General features: G+C 40.9%; 1 protein-coding gene across 2 annotated transcripts in view; it reads right to left on the reverse strand.

Annotated features, from left to right (window-relative positions):
* Nucleotides 1–17,361, reverse strand: part of ZZEF1 (zinc finger ZZ-type and EF-hand domain containing 1) — a 58,101-nt gene that overhangs the window by 12,955 nt on the left and 27,785 nt on the right. The window contains exons 28-47 of one of the 2 annotated variants that reach the window (XM_065037152.1): nt 16,962–17,055; nt 15,877–16,393; nt 13,995–14,159; nt 12,783–12,902; nt 12,161–12,322; nt 11,378–11,507; nt 10,977–11,115; nt 10,603–10,768; nt 9,761–10,023; nt 8,565–8,737; nt 7,878–8,025; nt 6,659–6,798; nt 5,938–6,215; nt 4,675–4,849; nt 4,009–4,141; nt 3,415–3,611; nt 2,724–2,843; nt 2,339–2,527; nt 1,088–1,188; nt 506–641 (exon numbers count right to left, since the gene is read on the reverse strand). In XM_065037152.1, the coding sequence (XP_064893224.1) occupies nt 506–641; nt 1,088–1,188; nt 2,339–2,527; nt 2,724–2,843; nt 3,415–3,611; nt 4,009–4,141; nt 4,675–4,849; nt 5,938–6,215; nt 6,659–6,798; nt 7,878–8,025; nt 8,565–8,737; nt 9,761–10,023; nt 10,603–10,768; nt 10,977–11,115; nt 11,378–11,507; nt 12,161–12,322; nt 12,783–12,902; nt 13,995–14,159; nt 15,877–16,393; nt 16,962–17,055 (3,546 nt within the window). The remainder of the gene's footprint in view (nt 1–505; nt 642–1,087; nt 1,189–2,338; nt 2,528–2,723; nt 2,844–3,414; nt 3,612–4,008; nt 4,142–4,674; nt 4,850–5,937; nt 6,216–6,658; nt 6,799–7,877; nt 8,026–8,564; nt 8,738–9,760; nt 10,024–10,602; nt 10,769–10,976; nt 11,116–11,377; nt 11,508–12,160; nt 12,323–12,782; nt 12,903–13,994; nt 14,160–15,876; nt 16,394–16,961; nt 17,056–17,361) is intronic. The other variant, XM_065037151.1, reaches the window with a different exon arrangement.

A 17,361-nucleotide genomic window follows, 5' to 3' on the forward strand; every position in this document is an offset into this window, starting at 1 on the left:
ACTGATAGACAACTGTGGTGGTGATACCACACGGTCACGAATCTGCACCCAAAATAAAGCAGAGAGCTGTGGGACCACACTATGGAATGCGAAGCCTCAAGCTTTCAGGTGTAGCATCTACTTTACAAGATAAATTAATTGCTTCCTTGTTCTGCTGAAATTACTGTAAGATAACAATAATATGCTAAACCAGAAACACTTATGGCATAAGCTTACAGTAATTAGATACAATCTCTCTTGTATAAGGAGAGGAAATTACAGTTTGCAATCACAATTTGTTTTCCTGAGCTGAGAATCAAGTTCTCTTACTTCCTTAAGGAAGAAATAACAAGGAAGAAATATTTGCTTCTTGTACCTGCTCATTTGTTTTGACATAAAACATTAACAGATTACTTGAGATGTTAAAAAAAACTCCTCAGGTTTGAAGTTACTAAACAAAACTGAAGTTGCTCAAGGCCTAAATTGATTATTTCACAACTGCTCCTTTTTGTGGAGATGTACGTACCAAACAGGGTAAGATGATCATATCTGTATCTACTGCTTTTGAACTCTGCTCCTCCAACCTCAAGCGCTTGCTGGGTTGCCATTTCTGAGCCAGCGTTCGGATCCTCTCATCTGTTGTAATTACATCTCCATCAAACCTTAAAAGAGGCAAAAGAATAAAACAATATGTATGGAAAATAACGCAAACTAAATTAGTGCAATTAAATGCAAATTAAACCTTTCCACCTGTTTTAGAAAGGTTCATTAAACTCTACCTATTTTTATCAAATAGTATTAACTAGTTCTAAATGTTGTAAAACTGGTGGCTCTACAACATGCTGTGATACAAGAAGCCACATGTAAGCTCTCCAATAGTAGATCTTCACATGGGAGTTATCATATTGAAAAGAACGTGCAATGCGTTTTAGAAGATGGTGACTTGTATCCATAAATACAACTTAGTGGGAGTTTATTTCCTTACTTTTTCACACATGAAAACCAAATCGTATCCTTGGAATAATTTCTATTTGGCACGTATTAGATTTTAGGTTACCACCCACATCTAGTAACGTTGTTTTCCTGCTGGACCCAGTCTTTCACATACCTCTTTTGAACTTCCAGGAAAAAAGAATCTGTTCTTTTCATTTGCAACTCATACATGGCTCGAAGAATATGGAGAGGTGCATTAAGTGCATCATGTGTCATCTGAAGAAGAAGAATTAAATAAACATAAATTAAAATAAAGACATTGCAAGTGAAAATGAAAGATGAGTTTCCTTCAGGATGAGCTAGGCATTATTTTCCCACCTATCGCAGAAGCAGAGAACAAATGAACCTAATATCTGCATTTGTAAAAATGAGAAGTAATTTAGCAAAAAAGCTTTACAGCGATTTTGTAGTGTTCACTACTGTAGTTCTAGTTTATTTCCTTTAGGTAATAATACATTGGGCAGGGAAAAATGTAATGAAATACAAAAAGGGAAAGTGTAGAGTCTTGAATCTGGGTAGCAACAACCCCAGGTTCCAGTATAAATTGGGGAATGACCTATTAGAGAGCAGCGTAGGGGAAAGGGACCTGGGGGTCCTGGTGGACAGCAGGATGAGCATGAGCCAGCACTGGGCCCTTGTGGCCAGGAAGGCCAATGGTACCTGGGGTGGATTAGAAGGGGGTGGTCAGTAGGTCAGAGAGGTTCTCCTGCCCCTCTGCTCTGCCCTGGTGAGACCACATCTGGAATATTGTGTCCAGTTGTGGCTCCTCAGTTCCAGCAGGACAGGGAACTGCTGGAGAGAGTCCAGTGCAAGGCAACAAAGATGCTGAAGGGAGTGGAGCATCTCCCGTGTGAGGAAAGGCTGAGGGAGCTGGGGCTCTGGAGCTGGACAAGAGGAGACTGAGGGGTGACTCATTCATGTTTACAGATATCTAAAGGGTGAGTGTCAGGAGGATGGAGCCAGGCTCTTCTGGGTGACAACCAGTGACAGGACAAGGGGTAATGGGTTCAAACTGGAACACAAGAGGTTCCACTTAAATTTGAGAAGAAAATTCTTCTCACTAAGGGTGACAGAGCCTGGCCCAGGCTGCCCAGGGAGGTTGAGTCTCCTATTCTGGAGACATTTGAAACCCGCCTGGACACCTTCCTGTGTAACCTCATCTGGGTGTTCCTGCTCCATGGGGGGATTGCACTGGATGAGCTTTCCAGGTCCCTTCCAACCCCTGACATTCTGTGATTCTGCGACATGGAAATCACAGACCCATATTCATCAAATTTAAAAGAATAACTGCTATATAAACTACCAACTATTATATGCAACTAGCAAATTCATAGTAACTTTGATGGAGGTAAAATTAAGTAAGTACCAAGAAGCATATTTTGGTGGCTTCATCCAAACCCTCCAGAGGATCAAGTTTGTTCTGCTCTAAATCAACAGGACCAACAACAGTTTGCTCCACATCTTGATCTTGTTCCCTTTCTTCCAATTCAGAATCTTCACGTTCAGCCAGGGAACTTATCTCTTTCTTTGAGGAATACAGCATTATTGACAAAATCTACAGAGAAAAAAGGTAGCATATGGTGTGACAGCTGTAGATATTATTAGGGTATCTGCAACTAGCATTTTATAAGAACATTATAAGACTTGGACACTGCTTAACATGTTATTCTAAAAAGAAACAGCACCTAAAAAAAAAAAAAGAAGAAAATCCCAAAACACAAACCCACCATTTCCCACGTAACTTTTCTTACCTCCAAGTCTCTGAGAAGCCAGGTCTTGCTGAAGCCAGTTCCTTTGCTGCATTTCTTCACTAGAAGCTTGAGTAAACCAGACTGAAGAAAGGCAGCTTGGATCTCCTTAAATCCATGAATCTACAAACACAGACACACAATTAAGTAAGTAAAAAGGGCACAATGCATCACCAAGCTTGCAAGGCCTTATCATGCAGCCTCAGATAAACTTCCTGCCCAGATGAACTACGCTGAGAATCTTTTTTCTTACGTTTCCCTAAAAACCCTTAAAATACAAATCCCCACTTCAAACACCTTAAGAGTATCATCTATGACACACAGTAGTAACTGGATATCCGCTTTGATCTGACAGTCCAAAAAAATACAGATCCCTGCTTCAGATACTTCAAGAGTAAGAGAAGGAGCATGTGAGCTTCAGTCCATAAAGTGTTATCCCTACAAATTTCTTCTTCAGCTTTCATAATCATCGCCCACAGAGGAAAAGTGACCCAACTTTCACCTCAGACTCACAAATGTTTAAAGCCCAGCAACATTTTCAACCCGCTGCAGAGAGGGGATAAGAGGAGCCAGACGTGACAGAAATGACCTTGTGTTAGTGCCCCAATGTGCTTAGTCAATACCCAAGTTCCTGTAGCGCAAGGCAGAATATGAACTTCTATTTATTATATTCTACATGTCAGGCAAAAGATACCTTAAGTGTTCTGTAAAGACCCTTCAGAGCAAGCGACAAGACCCAAGTTGCTTCCACGGCCTCAGCATAGCTGCTGTCCATGTTGGTTTGCAGAAGGTGGGTGGATATCAGAACGAAGTGCTGGAGGTACTGCCTGAGCTGGGTCTGGGAATCACTGCCCTCCTGGCCACATTTCTGAATCAACTGATAATCCTTCACTGCAAGAGAGAGAACACATAACCCACTAACGTCATTTAAAATGCACAATCATCTCTTACCAGTAGATACGAGTCAGCTGAGACATGAAGATGATCCACACGTGAAGTACGTTCTAATAATGGTCTTGTACTAAAATTATCTCAGATTCATTGAGCAGTCAAGAAACTATTTCATGTTTCAATGCAAGTTAAAAAAGCCCCTAAGTAACTTCTGGCAACACCTGATTGTCTGCACATATTTGCACATAAACAGTACAGCATACCAAGCAGTTCATGTTGTCTTTTACAGTTAAAATGGGGAAAATTCTGACCTGAAATTGATATGGTTTTGGGTATCCATAAGAAACTGTAAGGAAATACTCTGCAATTCTTTGATAAAATAAAAATGTCACAGAACCTGTTTTTCTCTTCCGGGTTTTGATGTCTACTATAACTGCCCTGTTTTTCTCCGTAAAATGCTTCAGGATGATCACGTTGTGCGGCTCGTTAGCATTATCCATGTACACAGAACGAGTCCCCATACACAGCACCTGAAATCGCAGCAAACTTTCAGTTATGCTTTGCAATACTTATTTGTAAATACGCAGTTGTCTCTTATGTTGGCTACATTCACTTATACTTTATATTGTCCTTTTTAGCTGGAAAATCTGTTCACTGCCAGGTATTTGCTGATCTTTAAGAAATAGCAGTTCCTTTCTATAAAATAAATGCCTACAACGAACAACTTAATGCTACCTAGGCAATATATCAGAGTTATGACTATTATGAGTGACAGTGGTTTATTTTGCTTGTATAAAAAGCCCTTTTCAATACTCATACTAAGCTGGTTTTGTCACGATAGTTACAAGAAGCACTCCAAGAAATACAAGGCAAAACCAGCTACATTATTCTTCGTTAAATAAACATTAATCGTGCACAAGTGGAAAGATGTGAACTCTGACATACACCGTGTTGTGACAGTTTATAATGGCTGTCCCAAATGGATGAAATCCGTAGTGTTTAGAAATACAAACCTAAAAGCTCTAACCAATTTCGCTTCCTTTAGTATCAATAGGCCACTTACCTCAGGAAAGCCAACCAGCACCAATAAAGTGAAGATATTGGTGTGCTTTAGCTGGAAGGGGAGCTGCTTAATGCAATGGTCAGTGAAAGCAGCGATCACATTGTGCCACTGCGCAGAGGAGTTCAAAGATCGAAGAATATCTGCCATGGAGCTTGCCCAGTCCAGACCTACACGACTGGAAAGCAAGAGCAGTCGGTATTAGGAGGGCTGACCTCAGACTTACCTGAAATGATTCTTCCTCAAGACAGCATATCACCGTTAGTCTGTCACAGCTACAGCTTTCACATCATTATACAACTGTTTTTCCAAAAATTTGAAGCTTTCATGCCAGCTGACACATGAATTCTGTTTTGTTTTCATCATGAGAGCATAAATAATACTCTGTTTTCTTAAAGGGTTTGCAGTCCCAAATCAAAGTGAGCCTGAACACTGTCACCTCTAATTCCTAATGTTAATTCAGAGCTCAGAAGTTCTATGCACAACAGCAAGCGGTTTATTTCCCATATACACAACTACCTGCCCCCTCTCTGTGGACTACACAAATAATCTAGAGACTGGTCTCCTTGCTCTAAAGTTAATCTTTGAGAAACTCCTTTCCTTCAGCTGATCCTCTGCCTTGAAATTTCACACATTTTTCTATTACTTTATGAACCTTCCCTGTAAAACATAGCTACAATCAAAAATTACACTGTCACGTTTAAGAGGCATGACATTAGAGTGCTTAAGAGCTTTTTCAAGATCTCCAAAATGGAACATCTGCCCTGCCCCTCCTTGCTGCTTTCAGTGCAATTTTACTATACAAAAATCTCTCTAATACTCTTACATAAAAGGGCCAGATCCAGAACTCAGCACTGGTGACGGTTACCACATGACACACTCTGCACCTTTCCCAAGTCACACAAGAGATATGCAACTGAATAGAAGAGAATTAACGTCATATCAAAGAAAATTTAAATAATAGGACTGTATTTTGTTTTTCCTCAAAGTTTCCATTTTCCAAAGGTTACTTTTTTCACCATAACATGCTACATAGCTAGAACACAGGAAATTAAGCCACTGTTCAACAGACTGCCTTCTTTTGGAAGGAAATCAAGTGATTCTCACTGCAACAAGGGCTGCAGATGTTAAGCCCTTCCCACAATCAGGGTACAGGTTTAATTGACTTTCTGTTAAAAAGGCTCTATGCAAGAGGTACACACAAAACAAATAGAGTATTAGTCAGAGAGTAGTTTGAATATTATATAGTTTGAAATTAAAAAGCACCTGTCTAAACACACAGCTCCAAGACTGAAGAGAAGATGAGTTGTCTTCCAGCCGTCTGGCATTGCAGACCCGTCTCCCGCTGCAAACAAATTGTGTTTGGCTGACAAAACTTTGGCCACCGCAGCGTCCACTTCTGCAGGCATAAGCCTCAGGATTAACTGGCCCAGAAGTCCCAGTGTTAAATGGTAAGTTTCATTTAGGTGGCCAGCGTTTGAGATTACAACTTGAAACATCAGCGGAAGGATCTGCTCCAGGTTAATCAAAGACATTGTGGAGCCCTATGGAAAAAGAAAAATCTCAGTAAGGAAGGGAAAGAAAACAAAAGTTTCAGCCAAAGTCACAGCACATATAAAAAGCTTCTGTTCTAGTGTTCTTTCAAATGGGACAAAAGGAAATGAGAAACCAGGTTCCTATTTCTGTTGTTGACCAGTTAAGCTGACCTGATGCATAAACCTAAGTTGATGGTTTAAGCATTGCAGCTGTCAGAGAGTTTAGACAGACTGATTTACAGATAAATGAAAATTCCCTTCCCACTCCTCCCACCCAGGAACAAACCCTTGCCGTTCCTTAACAATGTGAAACGTTTTATGACATTCTGATTCACATTTTGTATCATGTAAGCAAAAAGAGCCCATCTCCCACAATTAATTCGCTATGAATTTTATTCATGTTCCTGGTGACACCAAGAAAAATAAACAGACTGAAAGTAAAAAGAACTAACTGATTTGAAAGGTGGTAACATAGCCGCCAGCAGCCCTAGAATCCTCTTCTGAGAGCATTCAGCAAAAACTTGTTCCTGGCTAGGTATTATAACCTTCTCTGCTTGCTTCTGGGCTGAATCTTCTGAGAGGTAGTCATCTGCTTTTTAAATTAAAACAAAAGAAAAAATTCCCCAAAATGACATTAAAAAGAAAAGAAATGAGCAACAACTTCATTTTTAAAATTACAACCCAAGCATAAACCAAAAAAAAAAAAAATTATTAGAATTTGAAAAGCAAGTCTATAGAGAAGTGTACAAAAGATAGCAGGTAAAAAGATTTATACCATCTATTAAAACATAAAGGACAGTACTATGGACAGGCCATTTTACTATTGTGATTTTAATACTAGTCGTTAATAGAATAAGACACATCTGGTTCCAAGTCCACAAGAACAGAGAATCAAAAAATCACAGCATGTCAGGGATTGGAATAGACCTGGAAAGCTCACCCAGTGCAATCCCCCCATGGAGCAGGAACACCCAGATGAGGTTACACAGGAAGGTGTCCAGGTGGGTTGGAATGTCTGCAGACAAGGAGACTCCACAACCCCCCTGGGCAGCCTGGGCCAGGCTCTGCCACCCTCACCAGGAACAAGTTCCTTCTCAAATTTAAGTGGAACCTCTTGTGTTCCAGTTTGAACCCATTACCCCTTGTCCTGTCACTGGTTGTCACCGAGAAGAGCCTGGCTCCATCCTCCTGACACTCACCCTTTAGATATCTGTAAGCATTAATGAGGTCACCCCTCAGTCTCCTCTTGTCCAGCTCCAGAGCCCCAGCTCCCTCAGCCTTTCCTCACACAGGAGATGCTCCACTCCCTTCAGCATCTTTGTTGCCCTGCGCTGGACTCTCTCCAGCAGTTCCCTGTCCTGCTGGAACTGAGGGGCCACAACTGGACACAATATTCCAGATGTGGTCTCCCCAGGGCAGAGTAGAGGGGCAGGAGAACCTCTCTGACCTACTGACCACCCCCTTCTAATCCACCCCAGGTACCATTGGCCTTCCTGGCCACAAGGGCCCAGTGCTGGCTCATGGTCATCCTGCTGTCCACCAGGACCCCCAGGTCCCTTTCCCCTACGCTGCTCTCTAATAGCTCCTTCCCCAACTTATACTGGAACCTGGGGTTGTTCCTACCCAGATGCAAGACTCTACACTTGCCCTTGTTATATTTCAATCTTTTACCTGTTGGAGAAACATTACCATCCCCAGACAAGTCTGACTCTTGTCTCAAAACAGCTTTCTTTGTGAAGACAGCTTTGTCTTCACTTCCTTGTTGTCCAACTTTATCTTCCACAGGAGACTGGATTGCATTGCAAACATCTTCTTTCACCTAAAATTAAAACAAAGGCACTAAAAGTGAAACCCTCAGTCATCTGCATTTGAACATATTTTTTCCCTGAATATCAAAACCTTTTATTGTTTAAGAACTTCTTGATATAAACATATCTTAAGCTTCCATGCAGTGAAAATACATTTTTCTGTTTTGCTTGTATCTCTATGCATAAATTATCACACTGTAATAGTTTTATACACTGTATAAAACTGTAGAAAGCTTGTTCTCCTGACTTAACAGCGCAAACAACGAGGGGAATGACAACCCTTTCAGAAAGAACGTCCTTTGGCCCTTCCCTCCAATGCTTTTGTGAATCAGCTGCCTGTCAGACCATGAGGTGAGACCTTTGCTTTTCATCAGTTGGACCTAAAAAAAAATGAAGCAGCCAACTGCAGTCCCTTTGCCCCTCAAATTTTCCCTACAAATGAAATCATTACCATCCGTTATTTCAGTTGCATGGTCAGAATAGGATGTTTAAGCTCCTGAAGAACACACAACTAACTGATACCAGGGATTCTGTAAATAACAGTACTTACATTATAATGCATAAAAGCGCCTGTGCGTGGTTTCTCATCTCCTCCCTTCCCTGTGTTATCACCAGCATGACTTTTTGGAGCATCATCTGTGGGAGGGCTGACTGAGACAGTGTCGTTCTCCGAGAAGGATTCACCTTCTGGTAACATGCAGAGGAGAGCTAAATTTTTCAGACCTGAAAGCAAGAAAGTTATAAAAGCTCTTCAGCTGTTGAGTGGCAAGAAAGGCAACACGGAGAACTGAAGCATTTTGAAAGACAACTGCAAACGTCTTTTGAATGTCAACTCCATCAAAGATGTTCCCCATCATGTTCACTTAATTATGTAGTTCCATTAAACAATATTGTGAAGAACAGGCAGTGATGTTTTTCAACTTCAAGAAGACACAATAAGGGTAGGAGTATTAATTAATTCAAGAAAGTGTTAGAGATACCTCCCAACAGTGTAAATTATGAAAGGTAAATGAAGCTTGTCTTAGCTTTTAATCCTCCGACCACTTAAATATTTATACAATAAAACTGTATATTAAAAACAAGCAGTTTAAATCACGAGTACACATAAGTATTTGGTGGTGGTGGTGGTGGTAGTATTTCAGCTGTATTGGAGCTACTCAAAAAGAGCACCAGTAAACTTATTTGAATTTGAGTCTAGAATTTTTCATGTATTAACACTGGTCTCTATTGTATCACCCAATTTTCTGTAGTAGATCCAAGTTCACAGAAATCCTCATTTCCAGACAGACAGACATCATTCCCAGAAACTTATCTCACACCTCAAATAAGGTTCAAAAACTCTTGCCAAGAGGTGCAGAACAAAAAACATCTTCCACCAAGTTCTTTGCTTTCTTTCAAGTCCTTCAGGTGTCAGTGACGTGTTAGTAACAGAACACAAAGTTATATTGACCGGCCCGTTTGCAACATCCAAGAAGGAAAAAAAGAAAAAAAATACAACCAAAGAGTTGCCAAGCTGTCTTCAGTATTTACGTAAGCATAAAATAAATTGTCTCCAACACCCTATTTTCCATGTTCCACCGACGCTAAACGACACTTGTTTCTACATTTGCTTTCTACATAAACAGTTATTCTCAGTGAAGTACACAGTAGCTTCCCCTTTCCTTTGGAAACTTCCAAGTGAGTAATCACAGACTTTTCGGACGCCTGCTGGGCAGCATTGTCTCGGTGAAAGAGGAGCTGACTCACCTTTTCCGTGCTGGGCTTTCAGCAAGCAGTCTCCGATGAGCTGGATGCACTGATGCTGCAGGACTCTGGCATGACCGAGGACCTGCGAATCTAATTTCTCTCCTTCCACCTCCTCCCCATTTGCCAGATCCGCGCTGTAGAGAGTCAAAGCTGCAAACAACAGCCAGGAATAGTTGTGGACATAGGGTTGGATGAGCCTCTGTCGGTCACTGATGCGAATAGTCACCATGGGATACACGGTGATGCTGTGAGTGGGCAAGTGGCTGAAAGAAGAAGGAATTTCATTTTGAAATGCAGCTGCTTTCTCGCTAACCAATGCAGTTAGTAAAACATGACAGCTTTACAAAAAACTATGAAAAAAACAACACATTTCAGAGGTTGAAACGGTAGATCTTCAAGTACTGTAAACTATCAGAGCCTCGCTGACTTCAGCAGTGCTTGTTTAAAAGAACTTGAACTTTCACAAGAGCTCCTGCTCTAGAAATGCAATTTTTTTAAGATCTTTCATGTCAAGCACCAAAACTGACGTTGCCCAACCACAGCACCATCCACTTCTTCTGTCATTCGGGGCTGATAACTCTCCTTCTGCAACTCTCACACCATGGCTAGAAAACAATTGCTACTAAGTTACTTCAGAGGTTGGGGCAGGTTTCCAAACTGCAGAAATTTTTGCTGAACTGGTCCTATATTTGCTATGTTTCTCCAAAGGACATCAACTAGATGTTCTGATGTGGGGCACAACTTTGTAGAAAGTAACACAAGAACGACAGGTTGGACTTGGTTGCTAACTATTGCTTTTCTGCCAAGTGAAGCAGAGGAAACAAAAATGACATCTTGAATACCTGTCGGAATATTTCTTTGCAGAATAGCATCCATAGCAAAGGTCAAAGTCATCACACACGTTGCAGTTCATTCTCCGACCTATGATAACTCCTTGGCAGTGATCACAGGCGTACTCCATGTTAACCATTTCATGGTCATCCTCATGACCTTTGGGTTTAACTCCACCTGTAAAGAAATATTTTAAGATTCCCCTGTAAATCCTTTTTGATAAAGGATCTTTCGTGATGTCAAGTTCACATTCAGATTATGAAAAGCTAAACATTTGTAAAATTTCCAGAAGAAAAGTCTTTCCCTTTATTTTATGTATAATTCAGCAGATGCTATTTTACCTTTGAGTATAGGGTTTTGAGTGTTTTTTTTAAATGATTCTTACCAAGAAAACAAGTTTTACACAGATCCATGTCATTGCACTGCAGACAGCGGTAGCGATGCCACGGTGCAATTTCATCACAGCCATCGCAGGATATGTCCACATTCAACAGGTCGCAGTAACGAGCAACAAACATGTGCATCTAGAGCAATAAATGGACGCAATTTACTTGAGAATTATTTTCCAACTTTGAGAAAGCTCTTTTTAGACAGAAAAAAGAACACTTTCCATTCCAAAAAAAGGAAGGGGATCTTTTCATCATATTAGACTTTTGAAGGCCTACAGGGAGCCAGGGATCCAGCTCATGAATAACCAGTTTAAGCCAGATTCTTTTCTCCCCGTTAGGCTTTTAAAAGTCTCCTGTTTGCCCCTTTGGCAGATAAATAAGCAAATCATGAGGTCACCTTTCTCTGCTTCTCTGGGTCAGCTTGAGCTATCTTTTCGTACCAGGCCTCAAACATCACATCCTGACATTCATCCATCCACTCACAGTTCTGCTTGTAGTCTGCAATTTCATCTTCTTCACTCCACTGACTAAAAGAAAAGCAAGCACAAAATCACATTTGAATGCAGCCAGGCTTCCCTCTAATATAAATAGGGATATATATATATATATACATATATATATATATATATATATTTTTTTTTAAAGAACAAAGCAGTATGACATGCTAACAAAAACAGAATTGTGAGAACTCCAGTTCACTTGGTTAATAAATGAGCACACAGACACCTGCTTCTTAACTCTGTGACAAGTCCATAAGTACATATGGGGAGCCATAGTGCAAAACCAGAAAATCCAAACTGCTTTTGCTAATGCTGGCAGATCAGCTGAGACGTTTTAAAAGCTTTTTGGCCCTCACATTTGCCATTTGCAAGAAGTACAACCACTATGAAACTGCAACATTCAGGTGTTAAAACATTTGGTATTTATCAAGACATGAAACAGCATTATCTCCCTCCTGCTACATTGCTAAACAGGTGAGGTGTTCCAGCACTAATCAGGTTATAATTTTAAGTTTTTGAACTAGCATGCTAGTTAAGCCCTTGTATACTGGCCAAAATTATACCACACTTGTTAATAGTACTTTTACTGCTTGTTCCAGCACAAAGTGCAGGAGCCTTGCTTGAAAAAAACTGGTATCAATAGCTAGTGCCACATGAAAGCTGTGTTATTCCTGACTCACCAAATGACACTGTCATGGACACTTATGTTTTCTTGTGATGTAGTCATAAGAAGCTGTGGTAACTGAATCTCAACAAAGAAGGAAAGATCGCTCGGCTCCCAACTCATATCCAAAAAGTGAAGGAGAGTCGTCTGCACACACGATAAGGCAGGAAGCAATGATCTAAATAAAAACACAAGACAACAAAACATGACAGCTCCAACCTCAAACTGAACTAGTCTGTTCAGGGAGTAAATGCAGAACAACCACTATACGCTGGCTTCCAGGCTTTACTCTGCATTAAATTAACTATGTGGCAGAAATTCAGGTTTACTGTGGCATAAGCTTACACAATTTAGCAAGAAGAACAGCCAACACAATTTGAAATAAAGATGGTGTCCTTTATGGATCCAATTGAGACAGAGCTTAGGCAATAAGTCAAGGTTTTAACACTGAGAAATTTATTGTGCGTAGTAGCTAACATGGCATTTTGGATCACAAGATCAAGGCTCCTTATTTAGTTCTGCAAAGTACAGTTAAACTTGGTTGAGGCAGTAAACAATAAATAACAAATGAGAAGGGAGGAGGTGAAGAAGAACAGGAAAAAAAACCAAACTCAAGTAATACAATCGACGTACTGTACCTGTCATTAATAGTACTAAATCCCTTCACAGAATTCACCAGGAACAAAACAAGCTGATAGTAGGACTCACGAATCTCTTTGTGTAGCTCAGCACCACAGCCTTCCAAGTTTCCAAAGTAGCTAGAAATTAAAGAGTCAGTTTAGTAGCCTAGAATTCATTGTTACATTTAAGGTAGCGTGCTCGTGGCACTAACAATAGAACCTTCCTTCAAATTAAAAAGGTGCTTTACAAAAATCTAACCAAGATCTTAAAGGAAATCAGTGTGCCGCAAGATGAGCACAAAAGGCTCTTGACAAGTGAGAAACCAGGCGACAGAGTTCCAACACTGTCCACAAACACGACAGAAATCCCACTGAAATTCATGAACCAGAACGGCAGTGTTAGCTCCTGCTTTGAGATAGCGCTTTCTAGTTGCAACTAATATTTGGAAAAAAGACCCCTTCAAATTATCTTACCTTACTTAGAACAACAACTGCACATACACTCAGCTGATATGACTTTTTTGTCTCTTTTTAATGTGTGTACATGCACGCCGTGTAACTGGTACGTAGCTCACAGCACTGCAGACCCTGGCTGGCACGTCCATCACCTTAGCCCCTGGCACACGAGTGAAATACACCACCCACCCTAAAATTTATCTTGTATCACATCCAAAGTTGGGAAAATTCATGAACATGCAAATAGCTGACTAACAAGATCTAACATGCACCATTTTTGGAAGTTAATTCATCTGCCAGATAGGTATTATGTTAATTTACAGAAATTCTAAAGATACAATGCTACATAACTAATTACAAGCTAAATGGATTAGATCACTACAGCTTTACAGGATGAGAAAGAAACCAATCTAGAATTAGATAGGAATTTCAACTAAAGCAATAACTGAAGACCCTACAATGTTTTTGAGTTTGTTGTGATTTGGTTGGAACTGTAAAGATGTTTCCAGGTGTCCAGACTGTGATTCAACCACGTGGTAACTACTGGGATGAATAACTGTGAAACTAAGTCCCACTTGAAAACAGTCATTGATTTTTTCTGTTTTAATGAAGCACCCAAGATACACATAGTAGCCTAAAAACTAATCGTCATGTCATATTTTTATCATCCATGTGAATTAAAAAGCAGTAACTTTCTACCATTTTCAGTTTACATGACTGGGAGAACACAAGGACTAAGACACACAGCTGAGACTTGTATAAATAATTACTTACTTAGTAAAATCTTTCTGACAGGCTAGAAGTTCTAAGAGGAAAAGTACACACGGTGGAAGAAAACAGTGTGGCTGTCCAAGGGAGCTTAGGCACCGCCGGATTGTCTTGAGCACTTCCAGAATAGCCTGCCCTTGGGATCTTCTCAAAGCAAGAACCTTTAAAACACTAAGAAGAGCAAAAAACATCTATGAGGACTTCAAAACATTGTGCTTAAAGTAACCCAAATAAATCACAACCAAGAATTATTTGACTATTTAAACATGAGTTTGGTATTTAAATTTTCTGGTGTATTTCAGCAGTGGTGTATTGCAGTTGGTGCGGGTGATAAACCTTCAACCAGAATCCAGCACTTCCTCCACCAGTCCACATTTGAGAGACAGGCTGAGACTTGGAAATCTGTCTTTTGATTTACATTTTTAGAAGACCAGGTAATTCAATAAAAGATGCAACTACTCTACATTTGGTATCAAGGGTTACTAGTACTGCTGTACCATATCACAGAATGACAGAATGTCAGGGACTGGAAGGGACCTGGAAAGCTCATCCAGTGCAATCCCCCCATGGAGCAGGAACACCCAGATGAGGTTACACAGGAAGGTGTCCAGGCGGGTTGGAATGTCTGCACAGAAGGAGACTCCACAACCCCCCTGGGCAGCCTGGGCCAGGCTCTGCCACCCTTACTGAGAAGAATTTTCTTCTCAAATTTAAGTGGAACCTTTTGTGTTTCAGTTTGAACCCACTACCCCTTGTCCTATCATTGGTTGTCACCGAGAAGAGCCTGGCTCCATCCTCCTGACACTCACCCTTTTACATATCTGTAAACATTAATGAGTCCCCCCTCAGTCTCCTCTTCTCCAGCTCCAGAGCCCCAGCTCCCTCAGCCTTTCCTCACACGGGAGATGCTCCACTCCCTTCAGCATCTTTGTTGCCCTGCGCTGGACTCTCTGCAGCAGTTCCCTGTCCTGCTGGAACTGAGGGGCCACAACTGGACACAATATTCCAGGTGTGGTCTCACCAGGGCAGAGTCGAGGGGAAGGAGAAACTCTCTCGACCTACTGACCACCCCCTTCTAATCCACCCCAGGTACCATTGGCCTTCCTGGCCACAAGGGCCCAGTGCTGGCTCATGGTCATCCTGCTGTCCACCAGGACCCCCAGGTCCCTTTCCCCTACGCTGCTCTCTAATTGGTCATTCCCCAACTTATACTGGAACCTGGGGTTGTTCCTACCCAGATTCAAGACTCTACACTTGCCCTTGTTATATTCCATTACATTTTTCCCTGCCCAACTCTCCAGCCTGTCCAGGTCTCTGGATGGCAGCACAGCCTCTGGCGTGTCAGCCACTCCTCCCAGCTTGGTGTCATCAGCAAACTTGCTCATAATGCACTCTATTCCCTCGTCCAAATCATTGATGAATATATTGAATACTATAGGCCCCAGTACTGCCCCCTGAGGCACTGCACTAGATACAGGCCTCAACTGGACTCCACCCCATTGACCACGACTCTTCCGCTTGGTGAAGCCATGTTGACTGCCCCTAATGACCCTCTTATCCTTGATATGCTTTGAGATGGATTGCTGTTTGTAATAAGAAGCAAAACTCCGCTGTAAACAGGTCTCAGGAAGCGAGACAATAAACAGCCAAGTAACTGTTTTCACATTCTGAAGTTCTACATGATAGAAGTGAATCAAAGGAAATAAAACTCTCTGTAAGCCCCTACATGGTTGTGAATACTGAACTCCAATACGGAAATCTGACAACTATTTATGTAAAAAATGATTTTCAGTTCTATCTTGCAGCTAAAAGATGTTTCATTCCACGTGAAGAGGTCTGAAAACAAGTCTCTGTATTTTATAATTGGCAACATTTTTGATTTGCTTACCTTTCATGTGAAAGTGATTGATCCTTAATAAAGTTCAATATGTTTTTCAATATGGGATATTTCTCTTTCACAGTAGGCACAGCTCTCGGCTCTTCCATTGATCTGAAAGACAGCAGCCTTAGTCTTCCACGGCTGAACTGAGATTTTCGTGTAGGAGTGGAAGGAGGTGATGATGTGTCTTCTTGCTGTGAAACTGTATTTTCGACAGGCTTACTATGAAATGCAGATGCTTCTTCTGTTTGAAGGGGTTCTGGAGCTTGTTTAATCTTCGTGTCAGATTGTGTCATTTGGCCCCCCTCTTTTGAAACAGGATGAGTTACTACATTGGAAGACAATGAGTGCGTTGCCTGGAAGTCTGTGTCCACAACAGAAGCTTTTCTTTGGCATTTATCACTGGCATACTGTTGGATATCATCAATATCTTGGGCTTCCAAACTGTCTGAAGCAGAATCTTTCGTCTTTGCTCTTACAGGCAAAAAATTCAGCAGCAAAAGGCTCTTCTGAATACAAAGTTTTGCTGCAGCATAAAAAAATGGAAGAGTTAAAATCATGACAACAGAACACCAGACTTGCTGTCTTCTTCTTAGGTAGAAAGTGATTTATATTTTCTCTTCTGAGCCAAGACAGCTAGAAAATACCGTTTTTCCTATTGTATTAATCATTATGCTATCAGTTACTTAACTCTAGATTTCCAAGTGCTAAATCTGAATAATCACATTGAACCACACAATGCAGACAGTAGTGAACAAGAACACATTTGATTCTAATAACAATCAGCTGCTACTCCAACTTCAGTTAATTGTGGTCACAAGTATCTACAAAAATAAACGAACATAAGCTCAGAAGCAGGTGACCCACGTGAGAGGTCATTCCCTGCAGAATTTTCTCACGCACTACTTTCTACAAAGAACAGCAGAACACAATCCGAGATAGTTCATGTAATGTACACTAGTTCCTCTATTAAGGTATTAAAGAGTAGCCTTGGTTGCTAACTTGGCTTTTACAGCAAAAACATCTAAGACTTACAAGTCATTGTTTTACTAAATTACCTGGAATGCGTTTATATTTGGAAAGGCAACACTCACCAAGAGTTTCTGGGTTCACCTCACTTGCTTCTGTGTTCTGCTTCTCTTCAATATCATTTCCCCGACTCATCAGGGATTTTTGTTTCATTTCCAACTGTAGATGGAATGTTAAAACAGTTAAAATATTACACCCCCTGTACATCCATCAAGCAGGGCAGTATTAAAACTACCTAGCACTAAAGGAATTTAATCTCAGATTAAATTAGATTATGTCTCAGATTAAATTTCCTATCAGACAGGAAAGAGGAGGGTAACAAAGTACCAAACCAGTTCATTTGGCCAGCCCACAACTGAAGGGCTCACGGGAGCAGCAGTAAAATGGGCCATGAACTGGAAGTTATCAAAGGCCACGTAGTTATTAACATCTAGAATCTCCTGCAGCCCAGCGAAATCTCACTGA

This window comes from Columba livia, chromosome 20 (assembly GCF_036013475.1).
Source record: "Columba livia isolate bColLiv1 breed racing homer chromosome 20, bColLiv1.pat.W.v2, whole genome shotgun sequence".
Lineage (NCBI taxonomy): Eukaryota > Metazoa > Chordata > Aves > Columbiformes > Columbidae > Columba > Columba livia.